The following is a 21,891-nucleotide window of genomic DNA, read 5'->3' as shown; positions in this document are numbered from 1 at the left end:
CTCTTTACCATCCCCGTGGAGATGCTACTTGTTCAGAGCGGCAAAGAGAATGACTGGGGGGCGGAGCCAGAGGGGGAGCTATATGGACAGCTCTTGCTGGTTGCTCTCTTTGCCATTTCCTGTAAGGATGAAGTCGTGGACCGGACACACCAATGTTGGAGAAATGGTTTTATGGCCCTTTAAATCTAAAGGTTTTTAAACCAGGTAGCTATATCTGTTAAAAGGAACATTAAACAGAAGTCAGCACAGTGCTCTTCTCTTAATGACGTAGCGTTTCCACCTCTAAACCAATAGCCGTGCTAGCATACAGGACCCGTGCTAGCATACACAACAGCCGTGCTAGCATACAGAACACAACAGCCGTGCTAGCATACAGAACACTGTCACATGACTAGCACTGCTATTGGTTTAAAGGTGGAAACATTGCCTTGGGCGGTTGGAGGTGCTGACTTAAGTGAGGAGTCGTTGCACAGATAGGGTGAGTTTAGTACTTTTTTCTTTTTCTAAGTGATGAATGGAAGTCCACTTTATTTTTATTTTTAGTAATGGTAAATCCTAGCGTTTCTTAAATGCTTGGATTTACCATCACTTTAAAGTGATTGTAAACTTCAATTAATTAAATCCCAGGATCAAAAAATAACCTTAAAAAACGGGGCATCTTTGTAAACTTTAATTATCTAATTTTTAAAAATACTTACCTTGGCGTTACGGTAAACATAACGCCGATCCTCCGTCCGCAGCTCCTGCTTTCTTTAGCATATGTATGACAAATCCGGCTTCCTCCAATTGTTGCGTTGCCCCACGCCTGGATGCCAAAGGGGACAAGCAATGATTGGAGGAAGCCGGATTTGTCATTGATCTGCTAAAGAAAGCAGGAGCTGCAGGCAGAGGATCGGCGTTTACCATAACGCAAAAGGTAAGTATTTTTAAAAATTAGCGTCTTTGTAAGCTGCATTATTCATTGCAAAATTATTCTCAGGTATGAAGGAACATTATTATGCAGTTTACAATTTGTGTTTAAAGGGGTAGTCTACTCCAGAATTGTTATTGTTTAAAAAGATGGATAATCCCTTTATTACCCATTCCCCAGTTTTGTGTAACCAACACTGTTATATTAATACACTTTTTACCTCTGTGATTACTGTCTAAGCATCTGCAGACTGCCCCTTACTTCAGTTCTTTTGACAGACTTGCATTTTAGCCAATCAGTGCCCTCCCATAAGTAACTCCACGGGAGTGAGCGCAAAGTTAGCTATATGGCACACATGAACTAGCAGTGTCTAGAAGTGAAAAACTGTAAAAATGCACTAAGAAGCGGCATTTAAGGGCTTAGAAATTAGCATATGAGCCTACCTAGCTTTCAACAAAAGAATACCATAAAGAACAAAGCAAGTTTGATGATAAATGTAAATAGGATATGCAATCAAGAAAGTTTAATTTCGACTAGACTGTCCCTTTAATTGTTGCAAAGACTGGCTTCTCTCCTGAGCCACAGGGTGTATATGCTAATACACTACATCATACAACGTGACACACGCACATGGCAGAGTTAAGTAACAAACTTAAGATGACACTTGAAGCAGATTTAGGATACAAGAAATTAGCTTGGCAGTTACCCGTGAGGTTGAGGTGAGTTAGGCTGTCCCTCAGGGGAGAGGTGGCTGCGGTCAGTAAGTGGATGCCATGGTCACTCAGTTGCACGCAGTGACTCAGGTCCAGGTGATGGAGACGAGGAGTGTGGCGGAGTACTAGACGCAGTGCAGGGTCGCTCAGTTCCAGACCACAAAGGCGCAAGTCAGAGAGGGAGGGAAGTCGCCCACGAGGATCAGAGATACCTAATAGAGAAATATGTATAGATCACTGGGAACAGCACACTTAAAAGGGACAGTAAACACTGAGATGTGTATATAAAATGTTATACATAATGAAACAACTTCTTTCATTTTTTATTTTGCACCCTTCACATGTAATTTAGCTAAACATTAAGAGATTTCTAATTCTTAGAACTTAAAAAGCGCCTACTGAATTATCAAGGTCAACCCTGCTACATATATGTGCGTAATTGGATTTATCAGATAACAATTGCAAAACAATGCATGCTATACTAACTGTATGACAGTAGCCTTGTTGTCTGTGGCTAAACCCAAGATTGGCTCCACCAAATAAGGCAAATGGTGCGTGGCGTTTGGCTATTGAAAAAAATAATTGAAGTAAAAAGGATGTTATTTGTTTTAAACACATTTAGACTTAGGTGATGTTATTCTACGGCAACTCAACACAAATGTCTTAAAGGAACACTGAACCCAAATGTTTTCATTCGTGATTCAGATAGAGCAGCAATTTTAAGCGACTTTTTAATTTACCCCTATTATCAATCAGTTATATAGTTTATCTGGGAGTGTTTTTGAAACAATGTATAGTTTTATTCATAACATTGTGCTTAGTTTTCTCCTAACCAAGCCCCAAACAATCAGATGTAGACCCAGGTATTTAGATTCCTTCTGGCTCCTGTTTGTGTAATAGTTTTTTTTCATATATAGGGGAGGTCCGGCTTTTTCTGCTTTCCCAGCCCCTTTGACGGGGTGTCCCAGCCTAACCTCATCAACAGAGCTAAACTGAAAGCTTCTAAGTACGTTTTTAAACAGTTTTATACTGGATTTTTATATCAGTATCTGTGCATATTCTTCTTTATAGTAGTGTCTATTACATGCAGTTATATGAAAATAGGTGTATACTGTCCCTTTAATATCTTATATCCTCAGGTCTCAGTCCATACACAGAGAAAAAAGAAAACGATTAACATTATATCTATATATATCTATAATTGTTACATCATTTGAGATATATATATTTTATTGTATACAAAATTAGTATTTTAGGGAAGTACCTTAAAATATGTGTTAAATCTGCGTCACTAAATCTACACCTCGGACAGCCTGATATAGACCTTTAAAGGGACACTAAACCCAATTTTTTTCTTTCATGATTCAGATAGAGCATGCAATTTAAAGCAACTTTCTAATTTACTCCTATTATCATTTTTTCTTCGTTCTCTTGCTATCTTTATTTAAAAAGCAGGAATGTGATGCATAGGAGCCGGCCCATTTTTGGTTGAGAACCTGGGTTATGCTTGCTTATTGGTTTGCTAAATGTACCCAACAATAAGCAAGCACTATCCATGGTGCTGAACCTAAAATGTGCTGGCTGTTAAGATTTACATTCCTGCTTTTAAAATAAAGATAGCAAGAGAACAAAGAAAAATTGATAATAGGAGCAAATTAGAAAGTTGCTTAAAATGCCATGCTCCATCTGAATCATGAAAGAAAAAAATTTGGGTTCAGTGTCCCTTTAACTGCATTCTCTTGAATGATTGCCATGTATAAAGCACAAGACAGGGTAAGAGCTGCATAAAGCCTGTGACGGTCGTGTGGCTCATGTGTTCCCTGCCTTGTGCGCAGTACTCATTATTCTGTTTTACCGTTATTATCAAGTGTCTGGGAACATCACCGTGACAGACCCATCAGCGCTATAAAAAGTGTACAGTTTTACCATAACTGAAAGCAACTGGTATATGCACACGTAGGAAACATTACATACACGGCGCACACAGAATAGGTCAGATTATAGGCTGATGATGGGGGGGGGGTACAAACATGCGGACAAGAATCTGTGTCATGGTACTGAGGTCCAATTATATTTCCCCCATCTAAATAGGGAATATAAAAAGGATAATGTTTTTGAATGTTGTCCCTGTATTTTTTTTTATTAAAGATAAAATTAAAATCCACATTTATGCTTATAGAGTTGCGCATGTGTCCAACCAAGCTGTGGGAGATGTCCTTATCAGTCAGTTAAGTCATCTTCTCCAGTTAGGTTTCATATTAACTGAAAGTGCCATGAAAGTAAAATAAAATTATAAAAAAAATAATCATTAAAAAAAAATAAAAAAAATTGCAAATTAAAAAGAAATAAAATGTGCATCTTTTATCTTATTGAAACTGCCCTCCCATTTGTGAGAGTATACTGAGGTGGGCTCATGAGTGGAGCATTAGATGTACAGTATAATGTTTTTATAAACATTGTTGCAAACTGCTGGAATATAGTGCTCAATTATATGCATGCTCTGTATCATACGTCACTATGCTCTCATGGAAAGCGGATGACTTTCAACAAAGGTTGCCTAAAGAAACAGGGATATTAGATAACAAAACTCAAAAGGGGATTTTTTTTCTTCATGTAATGCTCTATCTAAATCATGAAAGTTCCCTTTAAAGGGAAAGAAAGCTCAAAATTGAAACGTACATGGGCTGTACATTTTTGCAATATACTTTCGTTAGTAAAAAATGCTTCAAGTAAAAGTTATAGCTTTTTTCTGCAGCATATGCACATATCCGGTGAAGGTTTGCGCACCAAGTATTCAGACACTACACATTCTCAGAGACCTGGCAGTGGTGCGTATTGCTTCTGAAGGTGTCATTTGTGCCATACATACATTAATATGTTTAATTAGTGCTTGTCATAGGCACATTATATTTTTAGCTTATTGTAATATTTAAAAATAAAATATTGCAAAACACAGCTTCTTCATATCACTCAGCTGGCAAAATTTTGTGTTGAGAACATTGTATAGAATACCCAGAGGCAGAACTTTTTTTCATTTTCTGCGATGAGATTTTTTTTAGTGAAAAATTTTCTGCAGTGTCTTTAAGAAGCTGGTGTTGCTGTGTTTTTTGCCCTTACTTGGTGTGCATGAGGACAGGTTCATGTACAGCCTGTGTATACAACATATATACACACACACCATATACACACACACACACACTATATACACACACACACTCACCATATACACACACACACCATATACACACACACCATATACACACACAGACACTATATACACACACACACCATACACACCATATACACACACACACACCATATACACACACCATATACACACACACACACCATATACACACACACCATATACACACACACCATATGCACACACACACTATATACACACACACACCATACACACACACACCATATACATACACACACACACACCATATACACAGTGGTATACTAAATAAAGTCTTTGATGGCTACAAACAGAACACAATGTTGGAATCTCACTGTAGAACCTATTAAAATGACTAAACTAACTCATCTATTCTCAAATAGAGATACAGCTAATATCTGGAGCTCCTGAGGACTGTATACCCTATTTTACCAAATATGAGTCAATATTAATCTATACAATTCCCATGCAGACATGTGCTCTTTGGCTTAATGCTTTTTTTTTATGTATATGTGCACATGGGCATCTGGATGGGAAGGGGACATATGCCTCCCACTGGAATTTTGTTCTCTGTATATTAAAAAAAACTCACTTTATTAACTTTTTTATATCAATGAGACTTTAGAAAAAAAAATGTGTACAAAAAGCAAATTTATCATGCTGCATATTATGCCACTGAACTGATTTTTAAGGGCATTTTATTTTTTTGTTTCCTCTCATTACATACTTTTTTTTCTCTGAGAACTCATGTATGTGCATATTAATTACCAATAAGTGAATACAGAGCATCTTTAAATCCCTCTCATTAAGGATTATTGTTTTTTTCCAGGTGCAAAGAGAGAGACACACAACTTGTATAAGTGGTGTACTGTTTTTCAGTTAATTGGCACTGATAGAACAACACCTGGATCCCTCAACACAAACATATGCTCCTCAATTAAACATTCTGTAATAAAATCCCAGTGTTTGCTGTCCCTTTACTCTAAGAACAATCTCCGCTTGTGACATTTCCCCCATAAATTCCCTGATGATAACAATTTTACCTCTATTATTACGTTTTTTGCTACTTCATTATCAACTAGTTGAATGCAGATCCCATGCTACTGAAGTACAGTGGAGCAATCTACATACGGCTAACTACCTAGTCTCACCGTTTCCATGGGCTCTTTTGCACAGACCTGCCCCTGTCTAAGTCCTGCACACATCTCCTACTGCAGCATATTCTTGGAGACCGGCAATGTGCGCTCTATGACTCAGCGGCGTATCACCTACGGCACGTCTTAGGACTATGATCTACATACGGCTAACTACCTAGTCTCACTGTTTCCATGGGCTCATTACACAGACCTGCCCCTTCATTAATAATTCAATAGCGCCGAACGGTGGTGCAGCGGTAGTGTGAGAAGAGGGCTGAGTGAGAGCAAGAAAAGAAGAGGGCTGAGTGAGAGCAGGAAAAGAAGCTAGCGTACAACAAATCTTTACAATGCACACATCTTCTACTGCAGCGCATCGCATAATTCTTGGAGACCGGCAATGTGTGCTGTATGCCTCAGCGGCGTATCACCTACGGCACGCACTATGATTTACATTCTGTGGGCTCATTACACAAACCTGCCCCTGCATTAGTGTACAGCATATGTAACCTCATCTTGCAAGTCACCATGCTGTACACTAATGCAGGGGCAGGTCTGTGTAATGAGCCCACGGAATGTAAATCATAGTCCTAAGACGTGCCGTAGCTGATACGCCGCTGAGGCATACAGCACACATTGCCGGTCTCCAAGAATTATGCGCTGCAGTAGGAGATGTGTGCATTGTAAAGATTTGTTGTGCGCTAGCTTCTTTTCCTGCTCTCACTCAGCCCTCTTCTCACACTACCGCCGCACCACCGCTCAGCACTATTGAATAACACAATAATAACAATAAAAATTAAAAAAAGCTTTTACTCCTGCTTGCCCGCAGCAGGGCTAAAGGTAAAAAAAAAAAACACATGCCCTGTGCCAAGAACTGACTTACCTCGCAGTCGCAGAAGCCGTTCTGGCGGGTAAAAGTAACAATAATGATATTGCATCTAAAAAAGTATCAATTTTGGAGCAGAGCAGCCATTAGCCAATAATTTCAAAGTACTGTCTGCACTAAAGCACTGACCAAAAAAAAAAAAAAAATCCTGTTGAAGAAAAAATTCTCTGCTTAACAGACCTGGCTATTCTTTCTGCAGGCAGGCTCCACTTTCTGCGATAATATCGCAGATCGCACTATGTTCTGCCTTGGATAAAATTAATATTATTCAGTAATACGGAGCTTTCTTTATAGAATACAATGACTATTATTCAGTAATACAGCGCTTTCTTTATAGAATACAATGACTATTATTCAGTAATACAGCGCTTTCTTTATAGAATACAATGACTATTATTCAGTAATACAGCGCTTTCTTTATAGAATACAATGACTTATTCAGTAATATGGTGCTTTCTTTATAGAATACAATGACTATTATTCAGTAATACAGCGCTTTCTTTATAGAATACAATGACTATTATTCAGTAATACAGCGCTTTCTTTATAGAATACAATGACTATTATTCAGTAATACAGCGCTTTCTTTATAGAATACAATGACTATTATTCAGTAATACAGCGCTTTCTTTATAGAATACAATGACTTATTCAGCAATACAGCGCTTTCTTTATAGAATACAATGACTATTATTCAGTAATACGGCGCTTTCTTTATAGAATACAATGACTTATTCAGTAATACAGCGCTTTCTTTATAGAATACAATGACTATTATTCAGTAATACAGCTCTTTCTTTATAGAATACAATGACTATTATTCAGTAATATGGCGCTTTCTTTATAGAATACAATGACTATTATTCAGTAATACAGCTCTTTCTTTATAGAATACAATGACTATTATTCAGTAATACAGCGCTTTCTTTATAGAATACAATGACTATTATTCAGTAATACGGCGCTTTCTTTATAGAATACAATGATTATTATTCAGTAATACAGCGCTTTCTTTATAGAATACAATGACTATTATTCAGTAATACAGCGCTTTCTTTATAGAATACAATGACTATTATTCAGTAATACGGCGCTTTCTTTATAAAACAACTGTTATTCAGTAATACAGCGCTTTCTTTATAGAATACAATGACTATTATTCAGTAATACAGCGCTTTCTTTATAGAATACAATGACTATTATTCAGTAGTACAGCGCTTTCTTTATAGAATACAATGACTATTATTCAGTAATACAGCGCTTTCTTTATAGAATACAATGACTTATTCAGTAATACAACGCTTTCTTTATAGAATACAATGACTATTATTCAGTAATACAACGCTTTCTTTATAGAATACAATGACTATTATTCAGTAATACAGCGCTTTCTTTATAGAATACAATGACTATTATTCAGTAATACAGCGCTTTCTTTATAGAATACAATGACTATTATTCAGTAATACGGCGCTTTCTTTATAGAACAACTGTTATTCAGTAATACAGCGCTTTCTTTATAGAATACAATGACTATTATTCAGTAATACAGCGCTTTCTTTATAGAATACAATGACTATTATTCAGTAGTACAGCGCTTTCTTTATAGAATACAATGACTATTATTCAGTAATACAGCGCTTTCTTTATAGAATACAATGACTATTATTCAGTAATACAGCGCTTTCTTTATAGAATACAATGACTATTATTCAGTAATACGGCGCTTTCTTTATAGAATACAATGACTATTATTCAGTAATACAGCTCTTTCTTTATAGAATACAATGACTATTATTCAGTAATACAGCGCTTTCTTTATAGAATACAATGACTATTATTCAGTAATACGGCGCTTTCTTTATAGAATACAATGACTATTATTCAGTAATACAGCTCTTTCTTTATAGAATACAATGACTATTATTCAGTAATACAGCGCTTTCTTTATAGAATACAATGACTATTATTCAGTAATACAGCGCTTTCTTTATAGAATACAATGACTTATTCAGTAATACGGCGCTTTCTTTATAGAATACAATGACTATTATTCAGTAATACGGCGCTTTCTTTATAGAATACAATGACTATTATTCAGTAATACGGCGCTTTCTTTATAGAATACAATGATTATTATTCAGTAATACAGCGCTTTCTTTATAGAATACAATGACTATTATTCAGTAATACGGCGCTTTCTTTATAAAACAACTGTTATTCAGTAATACAGCGCTTTCTTTATAGAATACAATGACTATTATTCAGTAATACAGCGCTTTCTTTATAGAATACAATGACTATTATTCAGTAATATGGCGCTTTCTTTATAGAATACAATGACTATTATTCAGTAATACGGCGCTTTCTTTATAGAATACAATGACTATTATTCAGTAATACAGCTCTTTCTTTATAGAATACAATGACTATTATTCAGTAATACAGCGCTTTCTTTATAGAATACAATGACTATTATTCAGTAATACAGCGCTTTCTTTATAGAATACAATGACTATTATTCAGTAATACGGCGCTTTCTTTATAGAATACAATGATTATTATTCAGTAATACAGCGCTTTCTTTATAGAATACAATGACTATTATTCAGTAATACAGCGCTTTCTTTATAGAATACAATGATTATTATTCAGTAATACAGCGCTTTCTTTATAGAATACAATGACTATTATTCAGTAATACGGCGCTTTCTTTATAGAATACAATGATTATTATTCAGTAATACGGCGCTTTCTTTATAGAATACAATGACTATTATTCAGTAATACAGCGCTTTCTTTATAGAATACAATGATTATTATTCAGTAATACAGCGCTTTCTTTATAGAATACAATGACTATTATTCAGTAATACGGCGCTTTCTTTATAAAACAACTGTTATTCAGTAATACAGCGCTTTCTTTATAGAATACAATGACTATTATTCAGTAATACAGCGCTTTCTTTATAGAATACAATGACTATTATTCAGTAGTACAGCGCTTTCTTTATAGAATACAATGACTATTATTCAGTAATACAGCGCTTTCTTTATAGAATACAATGACTATTATTCAGTAATACAACGCTTTCTTTATAGAATACAATGACTATTATTCAGTAATACGGCGCTTTCTTTATAGAACAACTGTTATTCAGTAATACAGCGCTTTCTTTATAGAATACAATGACTATTATTCAGTAATACAGCGCTTTCTTTATAGAATACAATGACTATTATTCAGTAGTACAGCGCTTTCTTTATAGAATACAATGACTATTATTCAGTAATACAGCGCTTTCTTTATAGAATACAATGACTATTATTCAGTAATACAGCGCTTTCTTTATAGAATACAATGACTATTATTCAGTAATACGGCGCTTTCTTTATAGAATACAATGACTATTATACAGTAATACGGCGCTTTCTTTATAGAATACAATGACTATTATACAGTAATACGGCGCTTTCTTTATAGAATACAATGACTATTATTCAGTAATACAGCGCTTTCTTTATAGAATACAATGACTATTATACAGTAATACGGCGCTTTCTTTATAGAATACAATGACTATTATACAGTAATACGGCGCTTTCTTTATAGAATACAATGACTATTATTCAGTAATACGGCGCTTTCTTTATAGAATACAATGACTATTATACAGTAATACGGCGCTTTCTTTATAGAATACAATGACTATTATTCAGTAATACAACGCTTTCTTTATAGAATACAATGACTATTATTCAGTAATACAGCGCTTTCTTTATAGAATACAATGACTATTATTCAGTAATACAACGCTTTCTTTATAGAATACAATGACTATTATTCAGTAATACAGCGCTTTCTTTATAGAATACAATGACTATTATTCAGTAATACAGCGCTTTCTTTATAGAATACAATGACTATTATTCAGTAATACAGCGCTTTCTTTATAGAATACAATGACTATTATTCAGTAATACGGCGCTTTCTTTATAGAATACAATGACTATTATTCAGTAATACGGCGCTTTCTTTATAGAATACAATGACTATTATTCAGTAATACGGCGCTTTCTTTATAGAATACAATGACTATTATTCAGTAATACGGCGCTTTCTTTATAGAATACAATGACTATTATTCAGTAATACAGCGCTTTCTTTATAGAATACAATGACTTATTCAGTAATACAGCGCTTTCTTTATAGAATACAATGACTATTATTCAGTAATACGGCGCTTTCTTTATAGAATACAATGACTATTATTCAGTAATACGGCGCTTTCTTTATAGAATACAATGACTATTATTCAGTAATACAACGCTTTCTTTATAGAATACAATGACTATTATTCAGTAATACGGCGCTTTCTTTATAGAATACAATGACTTATTCAGTAATACGGCGCTTTCTTTATAGAATACAATGACTATTATTCAGTAATACAGCGCTTTCTTTATAGAATACAATGATTATTATTCAGTAATACAGCGCTTTCTTTATAGAATACAATGATTATTATTCAGTAATACAGCGCTTTCTTTATAGAATACAATGACTATTATTCAGTAATACAGCGCTTTCTTTATAGAATACAATGACTATTATTCAGTAATACGGCGCTTTCTTTATAGAATACAATGACTATTATTCAGTAATACGGCGCTTTCTTTATAGAATACAATTACTATTATTCAGTAATACAGCGCTTTCTTTATAGAATACAATGACTATTATTCAGTAATACGGCGCTTTCTTTATAGAATACAATGACTATTATTCAGTAATACAGCGCTTTCTTTATAGAATACAATGACTATTATTCAGTAATACAACGCTTTCTTTATAGAATACAATGACTATTATTCAGTAATACGGCGCTTTCTTTATAGAATACAATGACTATTAATCAGTAATACGGCGCTTTCTTTATAGAATACAATGACTATTATTCAGTAATACGGCGCTTTCTTTATAGAATACAATGACTATTATTCAGTAATACAGCGCTTTCTTTATAGAATACAATGACTATTATTAAGTACTACGGAGCTTTCTTTATAGAACAACTGTTATTCAGTAATGTGGGTACTTTCCTTTGTTGTAAGGTCACATGGTTTATGTATAATGCACTGTCACTTTAATCCCAAGCCACTTATAAAACAGCAGGCAGCTGTATAGGCAATCAATGACTCAGAAAGTTAAAGGGACAGTATACACCAATTTTCATATAACTGCATGTATTACACACTACTATAAAGAAAAATATGCACAGATATGGATATAAAAATTCAGTATAAACCTTTTAAAAACGTAGTTAGAAGTTCCCAATTCAGCACTGTTGATGAAGTTAGGCTGAGACACTCACAAAAATGGGTTAAGAGAGGGACACTCTTCCCTGCCCAGCATATGAAAAGACTCATTAGACAAACAAAAAGAAAGCAGACATCAGTATACTTCTTAATTTATGGGGCTTGGTTACAATTCCAAAAATCAGAACAAGGTTATTTTAAAAATAAGCAAAACTATACATTGTTACAAAAACACTCCCAGATGGGCTATATAAATGGATCATCTACAAAATATTTATGCAAAAAATCTAGTGTACAATGTCCCTTTAACCTAGATCAGCTGGGTGAAAAGCCCAATAGAAGAAATCAAGCAGCACACAGAATAGTCAGCACAAAGCTAGGTTAAAGCAAGTGAAGAGTTTGTTACAGCGTTTGGCCAAATGATGACAAACCCAGGAACCACTTTACATCATAGAGCCAAACACACTGGGAACTCCCATGGCTGTCAGAACTATTTGTAACCTCTTCTAGACACATACAAACCCAAGAACTAAACTGCACTCTCAAACCATGCAGTTAATACATTGCTTGGGCTATAATATTTTTCTGCTTCTTCATGTAACATTTTACTGATTATTTTTTTTCTCCACAGTGTTCAAGGAATGCATTATTATATATATATATATATATATATATATATATATATATATATATATATATATATATATATATATATCTCTCATCTGACTATATAAATAAAAGTATAAGCATAAAAACACACTATGTGCAGGGTCTCTGATGAGGAGCCTCCCTTTGTGATAGGGACCATGTCTCGTTCATACTAGCACTGCTAATCAGCGTGAGATCAGACGCTCTACTGCACATGCCCTTCCATACCATAAGTGTAAAAATTCCTACTGCACATGCGTGAAAAATACAGCAAAATACAGCAAATACAGCAAAATACAGCAACTTTTCTAAACATAACTAAAAAACAAAAAAGTTATACATTTCCAAATACCGAGGGGCAACAGTTTCATACAAATACATTCAGTCACCTCCTCTGCTTGCTATAAATCCCAGTTATAAGTCAGCCAATGGGACTTTTTCTACATTAAAATTAAATTTCAGCACAATTCTATTTTTCATTTTAAAGTTATGTAGCTTTGAAAGGCATTGTGCTTGTTAAATTTTCAATATCGGCGACTGTGGCAGTTTTTGATTGGATGAGCCGCCACATTGTAGAAATTTTCATAGAAAGGCACTGGGTGCTGGCAGAGTAAGTGCCAGTGAACTGTGGGATATTTTAAGTAGTCTTAAAGGGGCACTGCATCATAACATTTTTCCTTTTATTATGTTTACAATTTATTTGCTATATATTAAATGCATTGGAAATTGCTCCTTTATTTATTTATTTTTTAAATAGGCGATTTTGCTCATTGAAACCACTGAAACTCATTGAAACCACAACCAATTGTTTGCAAGAATATGAACATTAAAATTGTATGAGTCTGCAGATATAGCAGACTTTCTTGTATCTCTTTCTATACATAAATACCTATCTTTTCTCACTGTGTCTCTACACAAAAGCAATACTACTTAGATATTTAAATGTTTATTTCAGGTGATATTTGTGGTGATCAAAACTAACTATTTCAGTTGCATAAATAAATATAAAAGGAGTCATTTCCAATACTTTTAATACCCTGCAGCTGGTATAACAAGTCTTTCTGAACAGAATAAGTGGAGAGAAGTTTTACCGTGCACGTCCCTTTAATTGCATCAGGCTATGGGAAATATAACAGGTTTTGTATTATATGAATAAGTGAATGTCCACTTTTGTGTCCCTTTAATCTGATCAATGATTGATGGTACTTCTTGTTAAATTTAAAGGGACTTTAAAGTATATTGGTTGTCAACATGGATATTTAGCCAATAACAAGATCAGAGTGTGGCTCACCTGTCTTGCAGTCAGATGATGGGGCGGAGAGCAGCTCCCGGAGGTGGGATGTTTTCATTCCCTGGACCCAGCCCAGGTCCAGAACAGACATGGAAGGAAAAGAGGCTGTGCAGAGAGAGGACACCGCACCCCACGTACATCCAGCAACTAAAAGCTCTTTGAGACCTGAAAACACCGGGAGAAACTGCTAAAGACCCTTCTTATCAAACAAAGCATCCAACACTTCCCACGTACAGTACTATTTAACTGTCAATAAGTACCCTTGCTCCACTGACCCTCAGCAGACATAGACCGAGCTTAATTCACTCATCCCAGCATAAATGCTTTTCCTACCCCCCATGCTCACCCTGCAACCGGAGGATTAGCCAAGTGAGCTGCTTCTCTGATATGTTGGTCCAGCTGAGGTCTAGCCTGACTGGCTGCCGGCGAACTATACCACTCAGCATTGGCGGCGTAATTGATTTCCGTCGGCTTAAGTCAATTGACGTCCACAGGCGTCGATCACAGCACCTAGCACAAGATGGAGAAGTAGAATGAGGCATTATTTACCAATGCAACAAATCTCACATGAACCAGAAAATGCTATATATATATATATATATATATATATATATATATATATATATATATCATCTGGATAAACAGCACCACCAATTCTAAAAATGTATGGTCACAGTCGAACAAACAGAAGCCAATTATGAAGCATGTGTTCATTTGGGGACAGTCAACTAAAAAAAATGTAATTGTTCAAAAAGATAGATAGATAATTCCTTTATTACCCATTGCCCAGCCAACATGATTATATTTATATACTTTTAACCTCTGTGATTACCTTGTATGTAAGCCACTTCTAACAGCCCCCTGATTACATGACTATTTATTTATTATCTATTGACTTGCATTTTAGCCAATTAGTGCAGTGTCAGCCACAACTTCTCGGGAGAGAGCACAATGTTATCTATATGGCCTACATGGATTAACAGTGTCTTGTGAAAAGCAAATAAAAAGCATGTGATAAGAAGCTGTCTTTAGTGGTTTAGAAACAGGCAGAAATTTAGAGGTTTAAATCTTACAAAGTATATTAATAGAACAATGTTGCTTGTGCACAGCTGGGGAATGGGTAGTAAAGGCGTTATCTATCTTTTTAAACAATAACAATTTTGGTGTTGATTGTCCCTTTAAAGTGATGGTAAACTTATTTGTTTATAGTAACAGTATCTGTAATCAAAGTAAAAGATGGGCACTTTCATTCATGAAATGTATTGTAAACGCTTAATTTTTTAAAAATAATTACCCTTTCATGTTTTTATACATTGCACCGTTCCTCCGCCTGTAACGGATACTCCATTTCTGTCTTCACTGATGATTGAAACTGTAGCCAAGCGCATCACACCCCCTTTGGCATCAAAATAAAGGGTGTTATTAACTTGCTGGACGCCAAAGGGGGCGCGATACGATTGGCTACAGCCTGAATCGTCCGTGAAGACAGAAATACTGTATAGTATCAATTATGGGCGGAGGAACGGCGCAATATATAAAAACATGAAAAGTGTAAATAAACAAATTAAGCATTTACAATGCATTTCCTGAATGAAAGTATATTTTACTTTATGATTAAAAACATTGTTACTATAAACATAGAAGTTAACACTTTAAAGGAACACATTCAAATACATGCACTAATTTCTTAGAACCTGTAATTTTTATATTACTGACCCTACAAATATTTACTTGTGTGGCTAACTTCTGCCATCATATAGGCTCAGTAATACAAAAATGGCATGCTCTAATAATTCAGATCATATAACTTTTATATTAGAATGTCCCTTTAACAATATACTTGTTGGCCATTTCTTTATAGATCTCACCACCATCCTGCCACTATCTGCTCTATTTCTCACCAGCGATTCCAGGTTCGGCACACCCGCATACAGATGCAAAGCTCCTTTTGTCCTAAATGCCTGAACACAGAGAGCCAGACACCCCTTTGCATCACATGGTCCACCCCACTGTCAAGGGGTAGGGAGTCAGGCTCTGGGCTGTGGGGAGGGGGGCGTACAACATGTCTTTCCAGCTGAGGGGGGATTGGCTTGGGTGGAGAGGGAACTAGAGGCCTCTTCAAGAGTTGGCTATGAGGCACAGTCTGTCCTACATTCTTGCCTCCAGCAACCTTCCGACTCCCTGTAACACCCCCTCTCCGGTTTTCCTTTTCTTTCCAGTTGCCCTTGTTTGATTTCGGCTTTCCATTCCTGGCTCCATTACGTCCATCTCCAGCTGCCCCTGTCCCCCCACCATCTTCCTCCTCTTCTGAGCTGGTACTAAAGCTGATCCGTGACTCCCGGCTTTCTCGCCCTCCCCCCTCCCCAGTATCACTGCTGCCACGAGAGCCCTTGGAATCGGAATCAGAGTCTGAATCGGAACTAGAGCTGGAAGTGCTGCTCCGTGCCCTCTCCAGCATCTGGCACATTTGCTTGAAACGCTCGATCTTCTCCCTCTGGTGAGAACGGTCAGTTGGAGGAGTCGGTTCTACTGGGACCTGAGGATCCTTCTGGGGAAAAAAAGTTTGAGATTAGAGGAAAAAGGCCAAAGAAGGTGAACAGAAGGACTCATGGGGAAGAGTGAATAGAGAAGACCAGGGACCAAACAGAGAGAAGGGGGGGGGGGGGGGGACTTGAATAATAGAAAAGGATACAATTTAGTCTTAGAGGGACAGTAAACAAATATAACTCATGATTCAGATAGAGGATTCAGTTTTAAACAGCTTTCCAGTTTACTTCTATTATCTAATTTCCTTCATTCTCTTGGTATCCTTTGACAAAGATCATCTTTGGGTAGGTTCAGGACCACTGCTGAAGTACTGGGAGCTAGCTGATGATCAGTGGCATGCTCTGTCTGAATCATGTCCTTTTTATTCACAAAAAGTCTCTAAGTTAGAGTCTATAAACTAGAAGATTAAAAGGTATATTTTTTACATGATTGTAATGGCTCGTCCCTCTCCACAAGTTGTGATCATCAACCAACGTTTGATAACTGAATATTTCAAAATCAAATGTGTACACCAGTTCAACTTATTTTTCAATGCAAAAATATATTTTGTAGCTCTATTAACTAAAAGACCAAGTTTGACTTTTATGGCCATTTAATGGGACCGTACAGTGGTGCTTTTCCTTTGTTGCAGATAACAAAGGGTAAAATGCACCAATGTCTAAACATTGTGATGGAAACCCAGAGAGAGAGTGACCATTAGGTGCTGGGTCTATCACCATTTGGCCAAATCCTGTTACCAACTCTTTCAGTTTGCTTTTAATCAAGCTGTGTGCCTGCAAGTGAGTGCCAGGCTCCCTGTGTGCCTGCAAGTGAGTGCCAGGCTCCCTGTGTGCCTGCAAGTGAGTGCCAGGCTCCCTGTGTGCCTGCAAGTGAGTGCCAGGCTCCCTGTGTGCTTGCAAGTGAGTGCCAGACTCCCTGTGTGCCTGCAAGTGAGTGCCAGACTCCCTGTGTGCCTGCAAGTGAGTGCCAGACTCCCTGTGTGCCTGCAAGTGAGTGCCAGACTCCCTGTGTGCCTGCAAGTGAGTGCCAGACTCCCTGTGTGCCTGAAAGATTTGCTCATGCCCAGAACTGACACAATAAAAACTTCAGTCTTGAAAATCCTTTGCTCTTAAAACACTGAGGGCAGAGGCTACCCTGAGAATTTATAAATGCTACTTTTGCAAGAAAACAAGTAAGTTATTTGCTGGGGGGGTTTTTACATTCACTTTGTTTTAACATGTTTGTTTTTACCAAAGGAGCACTATTTAATATCCCTTTAAATTATTGTGTGTATAAATCACCTACTGCAGAAAGCATCTGTCTGCAATGCAACAACACTACAGTTTGTGTCAATAAATAAGCAATACAATACATAAAGCACCCACTTAAAAAGTGACATGAAAATCTAAATGTAATTTTCATGGTTCAGATAGAGGAAGCAATTTTAAAGAGAATTTTTTTTTTTTGTTAAATAAATGTATTTCCATTTTCTTGCTGTCCTTTGTTGAAAAACATACCTAGGTAGGCTCAGGAGAAGCAATGCACTACTGGGAGCTTGCTGCTGATTGGAGACTACAAAAATATGCCTCTTGCCATGGGCTCACCAGATATGATCAGCTACCCCCCCTAGTAGTGCATTGATACTCTGAAGCTGACTTTTACTATGTGTTTAATAATGTCCCGTCACTCTTGATACCATTTTATTTTTTTCGCCCACCCTTTTCATGTTCAAATAAAATCTGTATCGCTACCCATTTACTGCACAGTCTGAAGTTCGCTTCCTCACCTTTTTGATTTTCTTGTCTTTTTCTGCCTTCACCTAAAATAAATAAATACATAAATAAATCAACAGAGACAGCAGATTTGTAGAAAGATGTGTTACCCCCAAGTAGCCCAAACAGGTCAGATTAATGTATAGTAACTAAAAAGGTGGTCAGACCAATATTCTTTAAAATAACATGTCTTTTTGTGACCCCAAAAACTCTCCTTGTTTCTTCAACTACAGCATAATTCCCTATTTGATACAACGTACATTTTCGCCCATTAGGTTTTGAGGTGTCACATCACAGTATTAGAGACATCACAGTTGCAGAAATTCACATAAATAACTTATGTTTGTGTGACCTGCTGAAGATGCAGGTTGTAAATCAAATCTTTTTTTAAATTATGGTATAAATGTTTTGGTAAAATAATAAATTAGTTTAATTCTAAAGGAGGCAATAAATTCCTTTGCTGTATAGCACCACTCATGCCGTTATCTACGTATTCAATGCCCATCCAGTAAAGGTAGTGGACGTTTGAGTATGACTGGGGGAATTAGTTAAAACACAGGAGATTTTTAACTTTAACCAAAAAATAACTAATTTGTCCCCTAATTCAAAAAGGTTGGGAAGCCATATATTTAAAATGTTACTTTATATCTAGCATTTGAGGAATGGAATTTGCTGTCCCTGGCAGAGATTTAAAGAACATGCGAGTATCTGATTGAATCTGAATTTATTTTACAAAGCAATAAACCTCCCTCAAATTGAAAATTATGCTCAATATTTAATTAATATATCTGGCTATATAACACAAATACAAACAGGAAAGAACCTATTGGAACATGCAAAAATATTATATTGAGGAAAAACAAACGGTGTAAATGTTAACATTTAAAACGAAAGCAAATGAAATATAAAAATTATTGTCTTTCTTGGCTTGTACTTCAATGAAACTTTCCAGACCCTCTAATTTAATACCACTGCTGTTTTAAATATGGCGTTCATTGAAGGCGTCTGAGCAATCCCCTGGGGCATCTCCCTTGACTTCTGGTAGAAGCACTCAGAACATGTGCTGCTTCTCAGGGAGGCGATATTGGCATGGAAGGTAGAGGTCAGCTGACTCCTGGCGCTTGTAAATCGGGACTGTTCTTTTAACTCGCACTGACATATATATATATAAATAAATAAATCTGTGTGCGTGTGTATACTTTTGGACAAGAACGATTAAAGAGATATCAAACCAAAATTATTTCTTTAAAGATTCACCAGGGTGCTGAATAAAAAAAAAATAATTGGCCGGCATTAGGTAATAAGCACATTATATATATTTTAATCTACATTAACAACAAACATGAACAATATGTATACATCTAAAAATCATTGTTTTCCTTTGCATATATGTCTATATTGAAACCTCAATAAGAAAATAAAATAAATAATAATTCTAAGACTGTAAAATGTGTTCATGTAGGAGGGGAAAAAACAAAAACGAAAAGCCATGCGCTGCTTAAAGGGACACTAAACATAATTTCATGCACCTGCCTCTAATCATGGGTGCTGCCATTTTGGAACCTACGTCACCCTGCAGAGATATGAAGGGGAGTCAATGAACATGTGCAAACACATCAGCACAGGAATGTAATGAAAGGTAGATTATAACACGTCACCCATAACTAGAGAGAGGTGGGGAATAATCTCAATACTATGCTTATACAATGTATTTAGCGTTTAATATCCCTTTAAAGGCGAGGTGCCCGATACCTTTTTCTTGACCATAGATTCAGTTGGTGGCTCCTTCTCTTTCTTCCTTTTATGTCCCTGGTTCTCATCAATGGGCTTCTTCCTACCAGGGGTCGGATCGTCTGTCAGTTTCCACCGTACTGCATCTTCTCCATTGTCCAAACGACGTTTCCCTGAATTATCCACTGAGTCCTGTACACCCAGGACATTACAATATAAACATGGTGCACACAACAAGTGACAAGTTTAATCTGGGAAAGAAATTCTACACCCTTAAATCAGGCCCAAAACACAACTTTTAGATTTAACAAGGATTTATTTATTTTATTTTTAAAAAAAGAGAAAAAATAAAATTCAGAAGTGGTTCTCAAAGCGAGTCACTGAGATGCTCAGACTACCGATTTTGACGGTGCCATAGAAATAAAAGAGAATAATAAATTCCCAAACAGACAGTGAAAGATAAACTAGAGGCTACAATGTCCCATTATGTAATACGCAGGTGCTAAATTAGGAATGTGTTTGAGATATTCTCATGCTGTCCCACACCACAGAGCTCACCTTGCTTGTCCGACCTTCTCGCTTGCATCTCGGACATTCCCAGCAGTTAGGGATCTCATTGTTTATCACTGCATCAGCTTTTCCCATCTGAAAAGAATTTAAAAAAAACAAAACAAAAACAAAAATTTAAATGGGAGAAAATGAAGGAACAGAAATTTTAAAAACATAACATTTGGTAATAAAAAAACAAAAGAGAGGGAAAATAAATAAAACAAAAAATTGACAACAAGAGCTGAAGAACATCGAGGTCATAGAAGGAAAATACACAGCGGTATGGGCATACGTAACAGCTGGGGGGGGGGGGACTGTACTAATGAGAAAAGGTCTTCAAGAGCGGCTTCAGGGGGCCAGATCTGGGGTCACAAAGACAGAACAAACAGTTATGGGACAGGATTATACCTTAAAGCAGCCAGGGTGCACAATCTCATTGCAGATGGTACATTCCATAAGTGACAGGTTAAACTTCTGGTCCTCATCTTGCACGGTGTCCTCTTTCCCAGCTTCCCCACAAAGGAGACAAACTGCTGTGTGTGGAAGTACAGGCTGTGGGGGAAACCTCATAAGTCATTGGTTTCTTAAAATTGTACTCACTCTCTACCAGCATCTAGACACCCTCGCAAACCCAGCATCTAGACACCCTCACAAACAACACACCTATTATCTCCTCCTTCATTTACGTACCCATATTTACCCCCATCAGCCACACAGGTCTTACCCACCCGCCACCACTTCTCACCGCTGTACACTGCCTCTTCAAACAGGACTGTTTCATGCGTCCGGGGCCCCCAAATTTCTTCATGTCCTTGCAGAAGTGACACTCGCCACACTCGGTGCGCACACAGGCCTCACATCTACGGCAGCGCGTCCTTCTGCGACGCGCAGCCCCCAGTCCTTTTCCAGACATCTCCCACCGGGCCCCGCAGTGTCTCAGCTGCGCCCACTCCTATAAGAAAGGCAAAGGTTCTAAACAATTCATAGTAATATTCAAGAAAAAGTTCCTGCTATGCTGTATCTAGAAAGTGGAAAGTGCTGCTAAACCTAAGCAGGGTGACTCACAAAAATATATCATGTATATAAACACAAAAGTAGGGTCAATAATGCTATATACAGCTAGATCATGAACCCAGGGTGGAAGTACATATATATTACAAATGGGAAGCCCAAAACAAGTTAGCAGAGCAGGGTTCTGTCATGTTAAATAAAAAATGCACAATACAACA

General features: G+C 36.6%; 1 protein-coding gene across 2 annotated transcripts in view; it reads right to left on the bottom strand.

Annotated features, from left to right (window-relative positions):
- Window positions 1-21,891, bottom strand: part of FBXL19 (F-box and leucine rich repeat protein 19) — a 40,128-nt gene that overhangs the window by 15,393 nt on the left and 2,844 nt on the right. The window contains exons 2-10 of one of the 2 annotated variants that reach the window (XM_053695105.1): window positions 21,408-21,614; window positions 21,071-21,214; window positions 20,672-20,758; window positions 20,135-20,305; window positions 18,397-18,429; window positions 15,986-16,632; window positions 14,431-14,594; window positions 14,085-14,249; window positions 1,617-1,835 (exon numbers count right to left, since the gene is read on the bottom strand). In XM_053695105.1, coding sequence (XP_053551080.1) covers window positions 1,617-1,835; window positions 14,085-14,249; window positions 14,431-14,594; window positions 15,986-16,632; window positions 18,397-18,429; window positions 20,135-20,305; window positions 20,672-20,758; window positions 21,071-21,214; window positions 21,408-21,575 — 1,798 coding nt within the window. In that variant the 5' untranslated portion in view covers window positions 21,576-21,614. The remainder of the gene's footprint in view (window positions 1-1,616; window positions 1,836-14,084; window positions 14,250-14,430; window positions 14,595-15,985; window positions 16,633-18,396; window positions 18,430-20,134; window positions 20,306-20,671; window positions 20,759-21,070; window positions 21,215-21,407; window positions 21,615-21,891) is intronic. The other variant, XM_053695106.1, reaches the window with a different exon arrangement.

Source organism: Bombina bombina, chromosome 11, assembly GCF_027579735.1.
Source record: "Bombina bombina isolate aBomBom1 chromosome 11, aBomBom1.pri, whole genome shotgun sequence".
NCBI classification, from domain to species: Eukaryota; Metazoa; Chordata; class Amphibia; order Anura; family Bombinatoridae; genus Bombina; species Bombina bombina.
Note: the sequence above shows the minus strand (reverse complement) of the source record. Positions and strands in the feature narration are given on the sequence as shown.